The sequence below is a fragment of the Ylistrum balloti genome, unplaced genomic scaffold (assembly GCF_031769215.1).
Source record: "Ylistrum balloti isolate Yb309-2 unplaced genomic scaffold, AGI_CSIRO_Ybal_v1 Utg370226, whole genome shotgun sequence".
Taxonomy (NCBI): Eukaryota; Metazoa; Mollusca; class Bivalvia; order Pectinida; family Pectinidae; genus Ylistrum; species Ylistrum balloti.
In genome coordinates this window covers 173,637-193,809 of record NW_026782188.1, presented here as the reverse complement: position 1 = coordinate 193,809, position 20,173 = coordinate 173,637, and the positions used below count along the sequence as shown (strand labels likewise).

Genomic DNA, 20,173 nt, shown 5'->3' with positions numbered 1-20,173 from the left:
AAACATCACACACTGTTACTGGTCCGGCTATACATGTACACACAAACATCAGACACTGTTACTGGTCCGGCTATACATGTACACACAAACATCAGACACTGTTACTGGTCCGGCTCTACATGTACACACAAACATCAGACACTGTTACTGGTCCGGCTATACATGTACACACTACATCAGACACTGTTACTGGTCCGGCTATACATGTACACACAAACATCAGACACTGTTACTGGTCCGGCTATACATGTACACACTACATCAGACACTATTACCGGTCCGCCTATACATGTACACACAAACATCAGACACTGTTACTGGTCCGGCTATACATGTACACACAAACATCACACACTGTTACTGGTCCGACTATACATGTACACACAAACATCAGACACTGTTACTGGTCCGGCTATACATGTACACACAAACATCAGACACTGTTACTGGTCCGACTATACATGTACACACAAACATCAGACACTGTTACTGGTGCGGCTATACATGTACACACAAACATCAGACTCTGTTACTGGTCCGGCTATACATGTACACACAAACATCAGACACTGTTACTGGTCCGGCTATACATGTACACACAACATCAGACTCTGTTACTGGTCCGGCTATACATGTACACACAAACATCAGACACTGTTACTGGTCCGACTATACATGTACACACAAACATCTGACACTGTTACACGTATATTTACAGTCTAACTCTGCTGTAATGTTATCATATATAAGGTAAAGTCAGTTTGATTAAGGTTATCATATTGTTTATTCATATGAAACATTACTTAAGGATTTAGGAAATAAGCTGTCAACCATTACAAAAGAACATCACATACAATATAAACTGTTCGCTGTTACGTAATATCCCTCGGATCAGCATGATTTTCTGCTCCGTCAGCTACGCTATCAGAACAGATAAGATACATGTTGTCCTACACTGACAGAACACATAAGACTCATGTATTCCTACACTGATAGAACAGATAAGACACATGTTGTCCTACACTGACAGAACAGATAAGACATGTGTATTCCTACACTGACAGAACAAATAAGACACATGTTGTCCTACACTGACAGAACAGATAAGACACGTGTATTCCTACACTGTCAGAACAGATCAGACACATGTAGTCCTCCAATGACAAAACAAATTAGACTCATGTATTCCTACAATGATAGAACAGATAAGACACATGTATTCCTTCAATGTCATAAGATATAAGACACGTGTATTCCTATACTGTCAGAACAGATAAGACACATGTAGTCCTTCGACGTTATAATTATTTTAAATGACGAAGACGGTTTAATCAATTAATGATTGATGTACCAGAGAATAACGATGTCGCTAGTCACACTCCGACTGTTAATGACTGATGTACCAGAGAATAACGAGGTCGCTAGTCACACTCCGACTGTTAATGATTGATGTACCAGAGAATAGCCATGTCACTAGTCACTCCGACAGTTAATGATTGATGTACCAGAGAATAGCCATGTCACTAGTCACACTCCGACTGTTAATGATTGATGTATCAGAGAATAGCCATGTCACTAGGTACACTCCGACAGTTAATGATTGATGTACCAGAGAATAGCGAGGTCGCTAGTCACACTCCGACCGTTAATGATTGATGTACCAGAGAATAACGAGGTCGCTAGTCACACTCCGACTGTTAACGATTGATGTACCAGAGAATAACGAGGTCGCTAGTCAAACTCCGACTGTTGATGATTGATGTACCAGAGAACGGCGAGGTAGCTAGTCACATTCCGACTGTTGATGATTGATGTTGAAGAGAATAGCGAGGTCACTAGTCACACTTCGACTGTTGATGATTGATGTTGAAGAGAATAGCGAGGTCACTAGTCACACTTCGACTGTTGATGATTGATGTTGAAGAGAATAGCGAGGTCACTAGTCACACTCCGACAGTTAATGATTGATGTACCAGAGAATAGCGAGGTCGCTAGTCACACTCCGACTGTTAATGATTGATGTACCAGAGAATAACGTGGTCACTAGTCACACTCCGACTGTTAATGATTGATGTACCATAGAATAACGTGGTCACTAGTCACACTCCGACTGTTAATGATTGATGTACCAGAGAATAACGAGGTCACTAGTCACACTCCGACCGTTAATGATTGATGTACCAGAGAATAGCGAGGTCACTAGTCACACTCCGACAGTTAATGATTGATGTACCAGAGAATAGCGAGGTCACTAGTCACACTCCGACAGTTGATGATTGATGTACCAGAGAATAACGAGGTCACTAGTCACAATCCGACTGTTAATGATTGATGTACCAGAGAATAGCGAGGTCACTAGTCACACTCCGACCGTTGATGATTGATGTACCAGAGAACGGCGAGGTCGCTAGTCACACTCCGACTGTTAATGATTGATGTACCAGAGAATAGCTATGTCACTAGTCATTTCATGTGAGAAACTTTGACATGTACATAAAAAGTTGGGGTTTAGTCGTACTCTGACCCGATGGTGATGCTGATCTCCCCTGGGTGGATGTAGGTGGCGTGATACCATTGATTTGTATCCACTACAACTGTAAAAGAAAGAACATGTAACTTACTCAAAATGTATAACAAGTTTAAGGAAACGATATCAGACGCGCGACTAATTTGTAACAAATGTGAAAGTTCACATTTTCTATTTCCTGTGACTGGAATTAATTGAATCTCCGAATATATATATGTATCAGTGTAACTCAGTACACCATCAACACATCATCAGTGTACCATCGATATATCATTAGTGTACAATCAGTACATCATCAGTGTACCATCGATATATCATTAGTGTACAATCAGTACATCATCAGTGTACCATCGATATATCAGAGGTGTACAATAAGTCCGTCATCAGTGTACCATCGATATATCATTAGTGTACAATCAGTACATCATCAGTGTACCATCGATATATCAGAGGTGTACAATTAGTACATCATCAGTGTACCATCGATATATCATTAGTGTACAATCAGTACATCATCAGTGTACCATCGATATATCAGAGGTGTACAATCAGTCCATCATCAGTGTACCATCGATATATCAGAGGTGTACAATCAGTACATCATCAGTGTACCATCGATATATCAGAGGTGTACAATCAGTCCATCATCAGTGTACCATCGATATATCAGAGGTGTACAATCAGTACATCATCAGTGTACCATCGATATATCATTAGTGTACAATCAGTACATCATCAGTGTACCATCGATATATCAGAGGTGTACAATCAGTACATCATCAGTGTACCATCGATATATCATTAGTGTACAATCTGTACATCATCAGTGTACCATCGATATATCAGAGTTGTACAATCAGTACATCATCAGTGTACCATCGATATATCAGAGGTGTACAATCAGTACATCATCAGTGTACCATCGATATATCAGAGGTGTACAATCAGTCCATCATCAGTGTACCATCGATATATCATTAGTGTAGGTGTACAATATATCAGAAGTGTACATCATCAGTGTACCATCGATATATCATTAGTGTTCCATCAGTCCATCTTCAGTGTCCCATCGATATATCATTAGTGTACAATCAGTCCATCATCAGTGTACCATCGATATATCAGAGGTGTACAATCAGTACATCATCAGTGTACCATCGATATATCAGAGGTGTACAATCAGTCCATCATCAGTGTACCATCGATATATCATCATCATATATCATTAGTGTACAATCATCGATATATCAGAGGTGTACAATCAGTACATCATCAGTGTACCATCGATATATCAGAGGTGTACAATCAGTACATCATCAGTGTACCATCGATATATCAGTAGGTGTACAATATATCAGTACATCATCAGTGTACCATCGATATATCATTAGTGTACAATCAGCCCATCATCAGTGTACCATCGATATATCATTAGTGTACAATCAGTACATCATCAGTGTACCATCGATATATCATTAGTGTACAATCAGCCCATCATCAGTGTACCATCGATATATCATTAGTGTACAATCAGTACATCATCAGTGTACCATCGATATATCAGAGGTGTACAATCAGCCCATCATCAGTGTACCATCGATATATCATTAGTGTACAATCAGTACATCATCAGTGTACCATCGATATATCAGAGGTGTACAATCAGTCCATCATCAGTGTACCATCGATATATCATTAGTGTACAATCAGTACATCATCAGTGTACCATCGATATATCATTAGTGTACAATCAGTCCATCATCAGTGTACCATCGATATATCATTAGTGTACAATCAGTCCATCATCAGTGTACCATCGATATATCATTAGTGTACAATCAGTCCATCATCAGTGTACCATCGATATATCATTAGTGTACAATCAGTCCATCATCAGTGTACCATCGATATATCATTAGTGTACAATCAGTCCATCATCAGTGTACCATCGATATATCATTAGTGTACAATCAGTCCATCATCAGTGTACCATCGATATATCAGAGGTGTACAATCAGCCCATCATCAGTGTACCATCGATATATCATTAGTGTACAATCAGTACATCATCAGTGTACCATCGATATATCAGAGGTGTACAATCAGCCCATCATCAGTGTACCATCGATATATCAGAGGTGTACAATCAGTACATCATCAGTGTACCATCGATATATCATTAGTGTACAATCAGTCCATCATCAGTGTACCATCGATATATCATTAGTGTACAATCAGCCCATCATCAGTGTACCATCGATATATCAGAGTTGTACAATCAGTACATCATCAGTGTACCATCGATATATCAGAGGTGTACAATCAGTCCATCATCAGTGTACCATCGATATATCATTAGTGTACAATCAGCCCATCATCAGTGTACCATCGATATATCATTAGTGTACAATCAGTACATCATCAGTGTACCATCGATATATCATTAGTGTACAATCAGCCCATCATCAGTGTACCATCGATATATCAGAGGTGTACAATCAGTACATCATCAGTGTACCATTGATATATCATTAGTGTACAATCAGTCCATCATCAGTGTACCATCGATATATCATTAGTGTACAATCAGTCCATCATCAGTGTACCATCGATATATCAGAGGTGTACAATCAGTACATCATCAGTGTACCATCGATATATCATTAGTGTACAATCAGTCCATCATCAGTGTACCATCGATATATCATTAGTGTACAATCAGTACATCATCAGTGTACCATCGATATATCAGAGGTGTACAATCAGTACATCATCAGTGTACCATCGATATATCATTAGTGTACAATCAGTACATCATCAGTGTACCATCGATATATCATTAGTGTACAATCAGTACATCATCAGTGTACCATCGATATATCATTAGTGTACAATCAGTCCATCATCAGTGTACCATCGATATATCAGAGGTGTACAGTCAGTACATCATCAGTGTACCATCGATATATCATTAGTGTACAATCAGTACATCATCAGTGTACCATCGATATATCAGAGTTGTACAATCAGTACATCATCAGTGTACCATCGATATATCAGAAGTGTACAATCAGTCCATCATCACTGTACCATCGATATATCATTAGTGTACAATCAGTACATCATCAGTGTACCATCGATATATCATTAGTGTACAATCAGTCCATCATCAGTGTACCATCGATATATCATTAGTGTACAATCAGTACATCATCAGTGTACCATCGATATATCAGAGTTGTACAATCAGTACATCATCAGTGTACCATCGATATATCAGAGTTGTACAATCAGTCCATCATCAGTGTACCATCGATATATCAGAGGTGTACAATCAGCCCATCATCAGTGTACCATCGATATATCAGAGGTGTACAATCAGTCCATCATCAGTGTACCATCGATATATCAGAGGTGTACAATCAGTACATCATCAGTGTACCATCGATATATCAGAGGTGTACAATCAGTCCATCATCAGTGTACCATCGATATATCAGAGGTGTACAATCAGCCCATCATCAGTGTACCATCGATATATCATTAGTGTACAATCAGCCCATCATCAGTGTACCATCGATATATCAGAGGTGTACAATCAGTCCATCATCAGTGTACCATCGATATATCAGAGGTGTACAATCAGTACATCATCAGTGTACCATCGATATATCAGAGGTGTACAATCAGTCCATCATCAGTGTACCATCGATATATCAGAGGTGTACAATCAGTACATCATCAGTGTACCATCGATATATCATTAGTGTACAATCAGCCCATCATCAGTGTACCATCGATATATCATTAGTGTACAATCAGTACATCATCAGTGTACCATCGATATATCATTAGTGTACAATCAGCCCATCATCAGTGTACCATCGATATATCATTAGTGTACAATCAGTACATCATCAGTGTACCATCGATATATCAGAGGTGTACAATCAGCCCATCATCAGTGTACCATCGATATATCATTAGTGTACAATCAGTACATCATCAGTGTACCATCGATATATCATTAGTGTACAATCAGTCCATCATCAGTGTACCATCGATATATCAGATGTGTACAATCAGTACATCATCAGTGTACCATCGATATATCATTAGTGTACAATCAGTCCATCATCAGTGTACCATCGATATATCATTAGTGTACAATCAGTCCATCATCAGTGTACCATCGATATATCATTAGTGTACAATCAGTCCATCATCAGTGTACCATCGATATATCATTAGTGTACAATCAGTCCATCATCAGTGTACCATCGATATATCAGAGGTGTACAATCAGCCCATCATCAGTGTACCATCGATATATCATTAGTGTACAATCAGTACATCATCAGTGTACCATCGATATATCAGAGGTGTACAATCAGCCCATCATCAGTGTACCATCGATATATCAGAGGTGTACAATCAGTACATCATCAGTGTACCATCGATATATCATTAGTGTACAATCAGTCCATCATCAGTGTACCATCGATATATCATTAGTGTACAATCAGCCCATCATCAGTGTACCATCGATATATCAGAGTTGTACAATCAGTACATCATCAGTGTACCATCGATATATCAGAGGTGTACAATCAGTCCATCATCAGTGTACCATCGATATATCATTAGTGTACAATCAGTACATCATCAGTGTACCATCGATATATCATTAGTGTACAATCAGCCCATCATCAGTGTACCATCGATATATCAGAGGTGTACAATCAGTACATCATCAGTGTACCATTGATATATCATTAGTGTACAATCAGTCCATCATCAGTGTACCATCGATATATCATTAGTGTACAATCAGTCCATCATCAGTGTACCATCGATATATCAGAGGTGTACAATCAGTACATCATCAGTGTACCATCGATATATCATTAGTGTACAATCAGTCCATCATCAGTGTACCATCGATATATCATTAGTGTACAATCAGTACATCATCAGTGTACCATCGATATATCAGAGGTGTACAATCAGTACATCATCAGTGTACCATCGATATATCATTAGTGTACAATCAGTACATCATCAGTGTACCATCGATATATCATTAGTGTACAATCAGTACATCATCAGTGTACCATCGATATATCATTAGTGTACAATCAGTCCATCATCAGTGTACCATCGATATATCAGAGGTGTACAGTCAGTACATCATCAGTGTACCATCGATATATCATTAGTGTACAATCAGTACATCATCAGTGTACCATCGATATATCAGAGTTGTACAATCAGTACATCATCAGTGTACCATCGATATATCAGAAGTGTACAATCAGTCCATCATCACTGTACCATCGATATATCATTAGTGTACAATCAGTACATCATCAGTGTACCATCGATATATCATTAGTGTACAATCAGTCCATCATCAGTGTACCATCGATATATCATTAGTGTACAATCAGTACATCATCAGTGTACCATCGATATATCAGAGTTGTACAATCAGTACATCATCAGTGTACCATCGATATATCAGAGTTGTACAATCAGTACATCATCAGTGTACCATCGATATATCAGAGGTGTACAGTCAGTACATCATCAGTGTACCATCGATATATCATTAGTGTACAATCAGTACATCATCAGTGTACCATCGATATATCAGAGGTGTACAATTAGTACATCATCAGTGTACCATTGGTGTATAAAGAAAAGTACAAAATCAAGTAGAACGCAATTCATTGCAATGATGATCATGGTGTACATTGCTGTAGTGTTCTGTCTTTCGGTAACGATAGTGAATACTGATGTATGTAGTTTTGACCAAACCAACACGAAAACATCGATATGTTTACAAAATCGTCTATCAAACTCAAAATCGATAAAAAAAAAATGGGCAACACGTGAACAAAAGAAAAAAATATCTTGGGTGTGAAGGTATTTTCACTATATTACTTACATATGTCCCCCTTTTGTACTGTGACGTTCATGCTCTGACACACGTGTTCACACTCCGGAGTCGGGATCAAACTCCATGTCTTTACACCAGAGATCTGTGCCTGCCAGGAAGGACGCTGTACGTAGTCTAGCTATAACACAACAATCCAGCGACATTAATAAAGGTGCAAACATACCAGTATCCTATATCATGTTCTCGTAACATCTACACAGTAGCAATTTAGAGCCAATGAAAGAAAACAATCGACAGTGATGAAGCATTCCCTACCAAAAATATCTAATATATTCATAAGTGGTGATACATTCCAATTCAAAATTTACTCTTTCCTGTATTCTGCATAATAACAAATCCCATGATTCCCCTTTCCTGTTCCATACAGTTACAACAAATCCCATGATTCCCCTTTCCTGTACCATACCGTTACAACAAATCCCATGATTCCCCTTTCCTGTACCATACCGTTACAACAAATCCCATGATTCCCCTTTTCTGTACCATACCGTTATAACAAATCCCATGATTCCCCTTTCCTGTGCCATACCGTTACAACAAATCCCATGATTCCCCTTTCCTATACCATACCGTTACAACAAATCCCATGATTCCCCTTTTCTGTACCATACCGTTATAACAAATCCCATGATTCCCCTTTCCTGTACCATACCGTTATAACAAATCCCATGATTCCCCTTTCCTGTACCATACCGTTATAACAAATCCCATGATTCCCCTTTCCTGTACCATACTGTTATAACAAATCCCATGATTCCCCTTTCCTGTGTCATACTGTAATAACAAATCTCATGATTCCCCTTTCCTGTACCATACCGTTATAACAAATCCCATGATTCCCCTTTCCTGTACCATACTGTTATAACAAATCTCATGATTCCCCTTTCCTGTGTCATACTGTTATAACAAATCCCATGATTCCCCTTTCCTGTGCATACTGTTATAACAAATCCCATGATTCCCCTTTCCTGTACCATACCGTTATAACAAATCCCATGATTCCCCTTTCCTGTACCATACCGTTATAACAAATCCCATGACTCCCCTTTCCTGTGCATACTGTTATAACAAATCCCATGATTCCCCTTTCCTGTACCATACCGTTATAACAAATCCCATGATTCCCCTTTCCTGTACCATACCGTTATAACAAATCCCATGATTTCCCTTTCCTGTGTCATACTGTTATAACAAATCCCATGATTTCCCTTTCCTGTGTCATACCGTTATAACAAATCCCATGATTTCCCTTTCCTGTGTCATAGTGTTATAACAAATCCCATGACTCCCCTTTCCTGTACCATACCGTTATAACAAATCCCATGATTCCCCTTTCCTGTACCATACCGTTATAACAAATCCCATGATTCCCCTTTCCTGTGTCATAGTGTTATAACAAATCCCATGATTCCCCTTTCCTGTGTCATACCGTTATAACAAATCCCATGATTCCCCTTTCCTGTGTCATACCGTTATAACAAATCCCATGATTCCCCTTTCCTCTGTCATACCGTTATAACAAATCCCATGATTTCCCTTTCCTGTGTCATACCGTTATAACAAATCCCATGATTCCCCTTTCCTGTGTCATACCGTTATAACAAATCCCGTGATTCCTCTTTCCTGTTCCATACATAACACCGACAAATCCTATGATTCCCCTTTCCTGTATCATACCGTTATAACAGATCCCATGGTTCCCCTTTCCTGTACCATACCGTTATAACAAATCCCATGATCCCCCTTTCCTGTACCATACCGTTATAACAAATCCCATGATTCCCCTTTCCTGTCCATACCGTTATAACAAACCCCATGATTCCCATTTCCTGTGCCATACATCACACCGACAAATCCCATGATTCCCCTTTCCTGTGCATACTGTTATAACAAATCCCATGATTCCCCTTTCCTGTACCATACCGTTATAACAAATCCCCTGATTCCCCTTTCCTGTACCATACCGTTATAACAAATCCCATGATTCCTCTTTCCTGTACCATACCGTTATAACAAATCCCATGATTCCCCTTTCCTGTACCATACATCACACCGACAAATCCCATGATTCCCCTTTCCTGTACCATACCGTTATAACAAATCCCAGGATTCTCCTTTCCTGTACCATACCGTTATAACAAATCCCATGATTCCCCTTTCCTATACCATACATCACACCGACAAATCCCATGATTCCCCTTTCCTGTACCATACATCAAACCGACAAATCCCATGATTTCCCATTCCCTTTTCTTTGTCGTTCATCATAACCAAATCCACGATTCCTTACATTGTCGCGACTATTTCATACTCGTTCGTCCCCGTACTCACATGTATGAAGGCCCCCAGCCCGGTTCCGCCCATGAAGATCCAGTCAAGAGCACTGGATTCTGTGTCGTTGGGTAGGAAGTAAGGTTTTTGGTAGTGTTCTCGGAGAACGCTCGAGACACCGGGATGGCAGTTGCTCCTATAATTCAATAGAATTCCTTGTAAAGTAACAAATAATATATTTCATATATTCAGAAATCGTTTAAACACATCAGAACCAACCTGTACAAACAACACACACCACTGCACATACAACGGCAAGGACTCAATGCTCTGTTGTTTGTTATCTAGAAGGGTTTTTTTTTATTTTTTTTTTTTTTTGGCAAAATCTGCAGGTGATTTGATTTTACCATACCTAATGTTTGTATTCATCGATATTGATGTCTGGCCATTAGGCTACTGTAAAAGAGTTCTACAGGTAAATACCTGATGTTTGCTTCCCTTAATATGGAAACTTGGTTTCATTAGATGTGAAGAGACATGTAACATATTGATGTAATGTTCAAAGAAAGGTATTGCCGACGGTAAAATCAAATCTACATATATTTAATCATTTGCTCTTGGTACTGCACATTTTTGTTCGTGTTTTGCTATGTTATAGCTTAATTTTAATTAAACTCACCGCTGTTTTAACCATCTGTGATTTGCTTTTCAAATATTTCATGAAAATATTGGTTAATTGTACCAGGATTGAAGTTTATCTACATTGAAGTGACTCTATATTTGTAGCTACCCCAAGGTAATTCACACGGAACAGAAAAAATAACTATAAATGTCCTTAAAGTGAAAACATGTTCTCTATCATTATTGGCTTACGTACAAACAAGTCTTATCATTTGCATTGAGAAAAACCTGTCTTTACTGATATTGAGCTAAACATCTCTCGTACCGTGAATATTTCAGGCGGACACCTGCCGTATTGTATGCTAAACATACATTAAAAAACAAGAAAGGATGTTTATCTTGAAACGAGAAGCTTTACGGCTAAATTAGAATTAGTCAATGAGTTTAAATTTTGGATCATCTTATCTGTACGAACGAGGTAAGGAGCAGAATGATGACAACTTCGAAACACACTGCATTTGTAACCGCAAAATACGTGACAAGATTGCATGAAGACGGATCCGCTGCAGAAACCAAATCTTACCCGGACACGGTTTGTATTTACTGCCGAGACAAAAACAAAATTATTTTCCATTTTTCATATTTTTGCCCTATCAATTTCTGAACAGAGGGATGGGAGGGCATATCATTATTGCATTTTAACTAGAGAAGTGGAAAAACGAGAGTCGTTCTAGGATTTCAGACGGCGTCTTGTTACATTGTCTGTCCATGTTATTGACCTTAAAGTACAATAACAATGCCATTTCGAAGACACATGACATTCGATCTTCACCATCACTGTCGTGAAAGCGTTTTAAAGTAACATGTCCCAGACAATGTATTACCTAAACATATACACCTACACACCTTTTTAAATTTAAAGCATGGTCAATCAGAGTAAGTAATGTCAAGTTCTCAAGTGAGTTATCTAGAAGGGCTTGATTTAAACCAAACTTGGCACCAACATTTCGTGGCTGTTTAAGACGGTATAATAATCGCACAAAATTCTTCTTCACACTGCTTATACCGCCCCCTGTTATTAAATAAAACGACGTGGATATATTCCCTCAGATTCTTTCGCAGTACAAAACAAGACTTATAATTTCATCTACAGTGTCACTGGTAATAAAACACAAGTGAAGATTTTACCGTGTCAAGTTATAACTGTCTCAGTCTAATGCTCGACGGACAAATATTCATTCGTTGAATATGAGTTCGCAGTAAAAAGAACAAAAAGCACTTAAATCATGACGGTAAGTGCTGGTGCGCGATTTCCATCGCTCGTGCAGAGACAAAGGGTTGTGTTGACGGCACCCTTGGAACTCTCCAGTCAAGTCACGGTGACAGTTTATTGCTTCAGACTGTACACTTGGTTTGCAGCATATGTATCTTTTCATTATGTTTCACTAGTAACCTAAGTGTTCGTATGTTAAAAGGACTAGTGTCGCAGTAAGGATAGGTTCTCACATGTTACTGTCTTGTTAGAAAGAGGATAGTGTAACACCTGAAACCAATATATATCAGCGTAGGATAAGCGGAATATTGACTTCATCGCCTCAAATTTGACATCGATGGTTGTAAATGCCGCTTTCCGTTAAAGCTCGCGCAGCGGGAGAAAAAAGAGTAAACCTGAAACAGGTGTTTTTATTTCTGGGATGGTAGTGATGTTACATACATACATCTGTCCTTATATACCGAACACATCCAAGTGACAGAGCGCCGCTGCAGCCAATAACAAAAACCAGATATTTTTCTCTTGATCCGTTTACATCATCAAATGAAACACCAATAAGATAATGATCTTCCATGACAAAGTTGAAGTCAGAAAGACACTTTTAAATTAATAAAGAATCGATGACGGAATCAAAACCACATATAAACATCTCCAAACCAGTCCTAATTATACGAAAGGAGTCTTAGCTTGAAGTAAAAACAATATATCTAATGAAAAAAGTGATAGATGTGTGACGAGAGTTATACAACCACCACAGCTCCAAACGCTTCACTATATCCATACTGGAACAATTTATTGTGAAAATTCAAAACCCACTTTAATTGGAGGTCTGCTGTCTCGGTATACAATAAAACAGTACTGACATATCGTATCCTGATAGCGAGAACAATGCTTATAGATGTTGACGCATCAAGCTGTCCTCTCTCAACATCATCAAGAAGACATTCTTCACTACAAACCATACATTAATTAAAGACATCAGACAACGGTTTAAGCACGGTCCCAGTTCTCAACATTAAACAGACTCGTGAAAAATATTTCTGTCAATATCCTATCCAGCCCCTTGTCCGTACACATGACTCATATCACATGCGATGATTCTCTGAAAGCACGCGATCACAAGTCATTGAAAATAATGTTTCTCTGAAGTACAATAACCAACACTTTATTGTGATTCAGTGTATGTAAATTACATTAAGATCAAACGTAATTATAACGAAACACACCTGTACCGACAATTCTGTTGTCTTACACCTGTACAAACAATTATCTTGTTATACACCTGTACAAACAATTATCTTGTTATACACCTGTACAAACAATTATCTTGTTATACACATGTACAAACAATTATCTTGTTATACACCTGTACAAACAATTATCTTGTTATACACCTGTACAAACAATTATCTTGTTATACACATGTACAAACAATTATCTTGTTATACACCTGTACAAACAATTATCTTGTTATACACCTGTACAAACAATTATCTTGTTATACACCTGTACAAACAATTATCTTGTTATACACCTGTACAAACAATTATCTTGTTATACACCTGTACAAACAATTATCTTGTTGTACACCTGTACAAACAATTATCTTGTTATACACCTGTACAAACAATTATCTTGTTATACACATGTACAAATTATCTATGTATACAGTGTACACCCTTAAATACCGGTGTATTGTTGTATTAGCAGACAGGTGTATAGATATAGAGAAATGTCACCACGTGAGTGCGGGTGAAAATATCTAACGGTGATACTTACCATCCAACATACCACAGTTTTTCTCCGTCTTTAAAATCAGCTCGTTCTTCGGTCATATTGAAAACTTCTTCAAGAGTTTCAAACTCTGTTTTATAGGGAAAGAACTGACAATCTTCTTCAACAGCATGTAAGGAGCCATTTACGGAAGTGTATAAATCTCTGAAAAACCTAAAACTGAATGTGTCCATGGCCGACCATTTGCGAGTCGCTTCCTTCACGAGTACAGGTACGGCCGTGTAGGCATATTTCTGTAGAAAATCTTCAGTAGAAATGTTATTTTCAACAGGAACCGTAACAAGATTTTCACAGATATGGCAATTTGTTTTCGGTCTGGCTATTTCCATCAAGAAGCCGTTATTGTCTACAATACATCTAGAACCCTTCACGAGCATCGTTACCTCTTCCTTGAAGTCAAACTGATGTGCGAGAATCCCCAGGACAGTGGCTAACACAACAATCACGATGGCCAAGCCCCACGTTACTTTGGTCAGCCAGGGATCCAATCTGTAACCTGGTTCTTTAGTAACTCGCACGATTTTCCCTTGGAACACTGCGTGGATGACATCCCTCCGCAGTCCCCTTTTCGTCGCCTCTTTGTGAAGTTCACAAAACTTGTCAATTAGTTTAAGTTTAGCGTCACTTTTTAGTTCCATGACTAGTTTGTAGATGGGAGATGTCTGTCACTGCGGAATCAATATGTTGCCGCTATATAACAGTTCCAGAACGTTGAACGCACGACAGAGCAACAGCCTCACTTTACCGGTGTGATTAAAGTGGTATAGTTTGTTCCACCTGTTATGCGTGTGACGTATGCATGTCCGGTGAGTGTCCAGGTGTTGAATTATTCATCAATATAACAGCAAACACACGAACAGGGCTAATGTGACAAATTTTACGATAAAATTTAGCTCTCTTTTCACTCTGTCGACAGGGAAGTTAAACAAGTAAGCAGAACGGTACACTATATGTTTACAATCACACTTTGTATGGTTATAAATAGCGACAGTAGTTGATAAGTCGCTCCCTTACTATTGGCTAATCTCATCGACCGGATCAGACTTGTCAAGTACGTACAACGTACCGGTACACACAGGAAGACCTACGTTGTGCACTACACTATACATAAGGTATTGGTAATCATTTTAACTTGAAACGATATTCATATATAGGGTGACGTATTGGTTTTGTAAAATCCAGCAATAAATATATGTCAATAAAAGTATGAAAACAATTAGATTGTTTCAAATATTCATTTTGTTTATAATAAATGCTGGGAAGCACTAAAAACTATCAGAAAGAGACTGCCGTTTAACTATTATCATGCATACGTACAATGTTTTAAAGGAACATTTTCTGTACGATGTTCATTATACCAACGCGAAGTATTATCATTAGTCCCTACATGGGCGCCAATGTAACAGAGGTCATTATTTTGTTTTTCAATGCTCATGCCAGTATTCGAACCAAGGACCTCTGGTTTACTAGTCTTCAGTCACGTTCGTATAGCCCGGAGGATGCGGATCAGGCGGCATGGCATTATTATATGACAAACGAACTTACCTGTTGCGGATGTTTGAAATGTTACATGTAAAGATTAAACAGTTTTGGGATTTTCTATGAAACATAAAACTTTGAACCAATAACTTGACATGTTCCATTGTTGCCCGTACTGAATAGTATATTACTTCCGGAAATACACGTGAGCATGGACCTATTTGACTTCGACCTCTGACCTAATGACATTAACATGTGGTCGGTTGACTTCTTATTTGAATTTCGTCAATAATGTTTCGTTATGTTATAAGTAAATATTTACCAGCAACATTCAGATGTGATATATATATATATATATTTGTGGTGTATGTTTCCATTCCTGTTTATAGTAATAAAAAAAGACCTTGACCTTTGACCTCTGGACAAGAAACGTATTTGAGAGCTAGCACTTTCTGTGAAGAAGTACAGGAGAAAGTATGGGTGTAACCATCAAAACAGAACTGACTAATATTTTGCAGAAAGTAGCTTTCTATCTAGGTAACAGTGACTTTATCCTTTGACCATAGGACCCTAAAATTACAGATGAAATAACGATATTCTCCTCAAAGATTTCTTGAACTGCGAAATGGGAATCCGAAGGAACACTGAGTTTGGAAACGTCCATCGTTTCGGTAGGTTCACCAGAGGCTATAATCGTCCTATAGTTGCACGATTCCTCTATTACCAAGACCTGCAGCTGGTTAAAAACAACTCCTACTGACTTAAAGGGACCCCAGGTGTCGTCAGAGAGCTATGCCATACTGTGATAGAAGAGCGCAGGAAACAATTCTGTCAGGTAATGAGGATATTTAGGCGAGAACGACAACGTTCGCCTCATAAGGGACAAACTGTATGTTAATGGCGTATTGTACCAGAACAGTTGTATTAAATGTATAATATAGTGTAAGAGTAGGTGTGTATATCATCCTTATATAAATAGTTCGATATAAAGATGTAGGGAAAATATAGTCATGTAGTGGACCATTCGGTTATAGTCGGTGTAGGAGTGGACCATTCGGTTATAGTCGTGTAGTAGTGGGCCATTCGGTCATAGTCGTGTAGTAGTGGGTCATTCGGTTATAGTAGGTGTAGTAGTGGTCCATTCGGTTATAGCCGGTGTAGTAGTGGGCCATTCGGTTATAGTCGGTGTAGTAGTGGGCCATTCGGTTATAGTCGGTGTAGTAGTGGGCCATTCGGTTATAGTCGGTGTAGTAGTGGTCCATTCGGTTATAGTCGGTTTAGTAGTGGGCCATTCGGTCATAGTCGTGTAGTAGTGGGTCATTCGGTTATAGTAGGTGTAGCGGTGGGCCATTCGGTCATAGTCGGTTAGCTGTGGGCCATTCGGTTATAGTCAGTGTAGTAGTGGGCCATTCGGTTATAGTCGGTGTAGTAGTGGGCCATTCGGTTATATCCGGTGTAGTAGTGGGCCATTCGATTATAGTCGGTGTAGTAGTGGGCCATTCGGTTATAGTCGGTGTAGTAGTGGGCGATTCGGTCATAGTCGTGTAGTAGTGGGTCATTCGGTTATAGCCGGTGTAGTAGTGGGCCATTCGGTTACAGCCGGTGTAGTAGTGTGTCATTCGGTTATACCCGGTGTAGTTGTGGCCCATTCGGTTTATTTCGGTGAAGTAGTGGGTCATTCGGTTATAGTCGGTGTAGTAGTGGGCCATTCGGTTATAGTCGGTGTAGTAGTGGGCGATTCGGTCATAGTCGTGTAGTAGTGGGTCATTCGGTTATAGTCGGTGTAGTAGTGGGCCATTCGGTTATAGTCGGTGTAGTAGTGGGCCATTCGGTTATAGTCGGTGTAGTAGTGGGCCATTCGGTTATAGTCGGTGTAGTAGTGGGTCATTCGGTTATAGTCGGTGTAGTAGTGGGCCATTCGGTCATAGTCGTGTAGTAGTGGGCCATTCGGTTATAGTCAGTGTAGTAGTGGGCCATTCGGTTATAGTCGGTGTAGTAGTGGGCGATTCGGTCATAGTCGTGTAGTAGTGGGTCATTCGGTTATAGTCGGTTTAGTAGTGGTCCATTCGGTGATAGCCGGTGTAGAAGTGGGTCATTCGGTTATATATGACAATTCACGTGTCTGTTTCGTTGTTACTTCAGTGAGGATATACATATGTAGCTAGAAATTGAGAATAGTCGCTATCGCAACATTGGGAGGAGACGTAGAATATGTGAATGCTGTCCGAAAAAATGAAATTCAAAACGAAATCTTCTGTAATATTGAAATTAGACGAAAATATAGTAAAAGGTATTATCGTAAGTCCTATCGTTTTAAAATTTGTGCAACTTAAGTATCTAGCACGTGAAGGAACTAAACAATCTTGGAAAAATTATACAACGTTGTGCTGTACTGTGCTGTACTCTGCTGTGCTGTGTGCTGTGCTGTGTGATATTGTATTTAAGTTGAACGTCAATAGCCACTGGACAAATTCTGTAAAGATGTTTTACTGTAAAACATGGACGTGGTCCTATCATGCCAGTTTGAAATGTTTTCTGGAAATGCAAATATCTTGGTAATTTAAACAGAACAAAACATATGTACCATGATATGTAAGAAGCTATTTGACGCTTCTCAAACTGCATTGGGACACGCCTTGACTGAGATTCTAAATATAGTCATGTTCATTATTAATTTAGTTTGATTAAAGTTCAACAATCACTGTAAAAAAAAAGTCAAAAATTGTGATAAAACATGACGTGTTAATCAAATAAGTCCCTGAGAATCGTGTGTACCACTGTCTGAGATTTGCACTGCTTACCGTTGATTCGTTGTTTATTAGACATTTAATAAATAATTAATAAATTTAATAAATATCATATCATGTGCTTGTAGGACACATTAATGGTAGAGGAGAGCCAACATTTTGTCCTGCTTATTGAATAAATAAGACGCTAACATGAATGATTATATCCCGTGGTACTCACTTTATGTAATATAATTAGAAAATTATTCATATATTTCAGCTCGTATATATTAGCCCTGCCAATTTACGTCCAACCACGACAAAATTGCATCAGAAATTATTCATTTTTTTATGATTAGAATACATATTTTTACAGGTAAAAAGTCTACAAAAATCAACCTTTGGGAATGTTGTCTTGTCCTATATTGCATTAGGAAATTATCATATTTGGTAATTGGGTCAACTTTGGAGTGTAATACCTACCTCATAGATAACATAGAGTATGAGAAGTTAATGATACTAAGTAGATCACTGTCCACGAGGTTTGCCTTAAACTGCATGCCACGTTTTAATTCCAATAGTGGCATGGCTCAGAATTTACAAGCACTTGTTCTAAATTTATCAAATATATGAAAATTACAAAATTTATTGAATTTGGGAATTAGTGCACTTCCCAATCTAGATTTTGATGGGTTTTTTATCACTCGGGATTTTCTTAACCAAATTACAGGTTGTAGAAATAGGTAATTTGTTCAGTTTGGGGAAAAAAAGACAAATAATAATAATAATAAACAAAAAAACCCACCGAAATAGCGCAAACGGCAAAATTTGATGGCTTACATTTTTTTTAAAAATGTGGATGTACCAACGGTCATGTATGAGAATTAAATTCAATGTCATAGACATATTTGAAAGAACTATTGTAATTAATTAGTGGTATTTTCTTACATATAAAAGCACAGCAAAGGCAAACATTACCTTATTAAAAATCTGCAATCTTTGTTCGTCTTTTCTCATATCACGTGTAACACAAAAAGAAAATTATTTAAACGTACAATTGTACAAAACATATTTTCCGACTTATAAAATGTGTACATGCAAATTATGAATTATTTGTAACCTATTTATGGAGAAGAGATCATAAGTTGCTAGAACTTCTCTCTGATCCATCATTTATTTGTTTCTGAAAATAGAATGTGTTTAAATCACAAAAGGGAGATATTATGCCATTTCCCCTTATATTTGTAGGAGTTGACGATACAGGTCGCCTTATTAGCCTCGGACAATGGGAATTTCCCTTTAGTCGAGCGGTAGAGTGCCCTGATAGAGACCGAAGCGTCGTTTTTCTATCATGTTATAATGGCAATATCAACCATTCAAAAACAAAGAACATATTGCAATTATGTACAGGTTTGGCCAGTATTTTTGAGTAATCGAGGCGATGTATATGGTATAAAGAATATTTCAGTTGAATAATATACACATTGTAAAATACAGTTTGAAAACGGATTTGGTCAAGT

At 38.3% G+C, this 20,173-nt stretch overlaps 1 protein-coding gene across 1 annotated transcript; it reads right to left on the bottom strand.

Moving 5' to 3' along the window:
* Nucleotides 1-1,059: 1,059 nt before the first annotated feature.
* On the bottom strand, nucleotides 1,060-15,276 carry LOC132551935 (uncharacterized). Its single transcript, XM_060216076.1, has 4 exons — nucleotides 14,434-15,276; nucleotides 10,821-10,956; nucleotides 8,478-8,607; nucleotides 1,060-2,594 (listed from the first exon to the last, which is right to left on the bottom strand). Exons 1-4 carry the CDS (start codon nucleotides 15,084-15,086, stop codon nucleotides 2,509-2,511), a joined length of 1,005 nt encoding a protein of 334 aa, XP_060072059.1. The 5' UTR covers nucleotides 15,087-15,276; the 3' UTR covers nucleotides 1,060-2,508.
* Between the last annotated feature and the right edge of the window lie 4,897 nt (nucleotides 15,277-20,173).

What these genes read in the sequence shown, in the direction of transcription:
- LOC132551935 (XM_060216076.1), bottom strand. Translation starts at nt 15,086, where the DNA reads ATGGAACTAAAAAGTGACGCTAAACTTAAACTAATTGACAAGTTTTGT. An exon ending in GGCTGGGGGCCTTCATACAT is followed by an intron (nt 8,608 to 10,820) that starts GTGAGTACGGGG and finishes GTTGTGTTATAG; the next exon opens with CTAGACTACGTACAGCGTCC. An exon ending in AGTACAAAAGGGGGACATAT is followed by an intron (nt 2,595 to 8,477) that starts GTAAGTAATATA and finishes TTTCTTTTACAG; the next exon opens with TTGTAGTGGATACAAATCAA.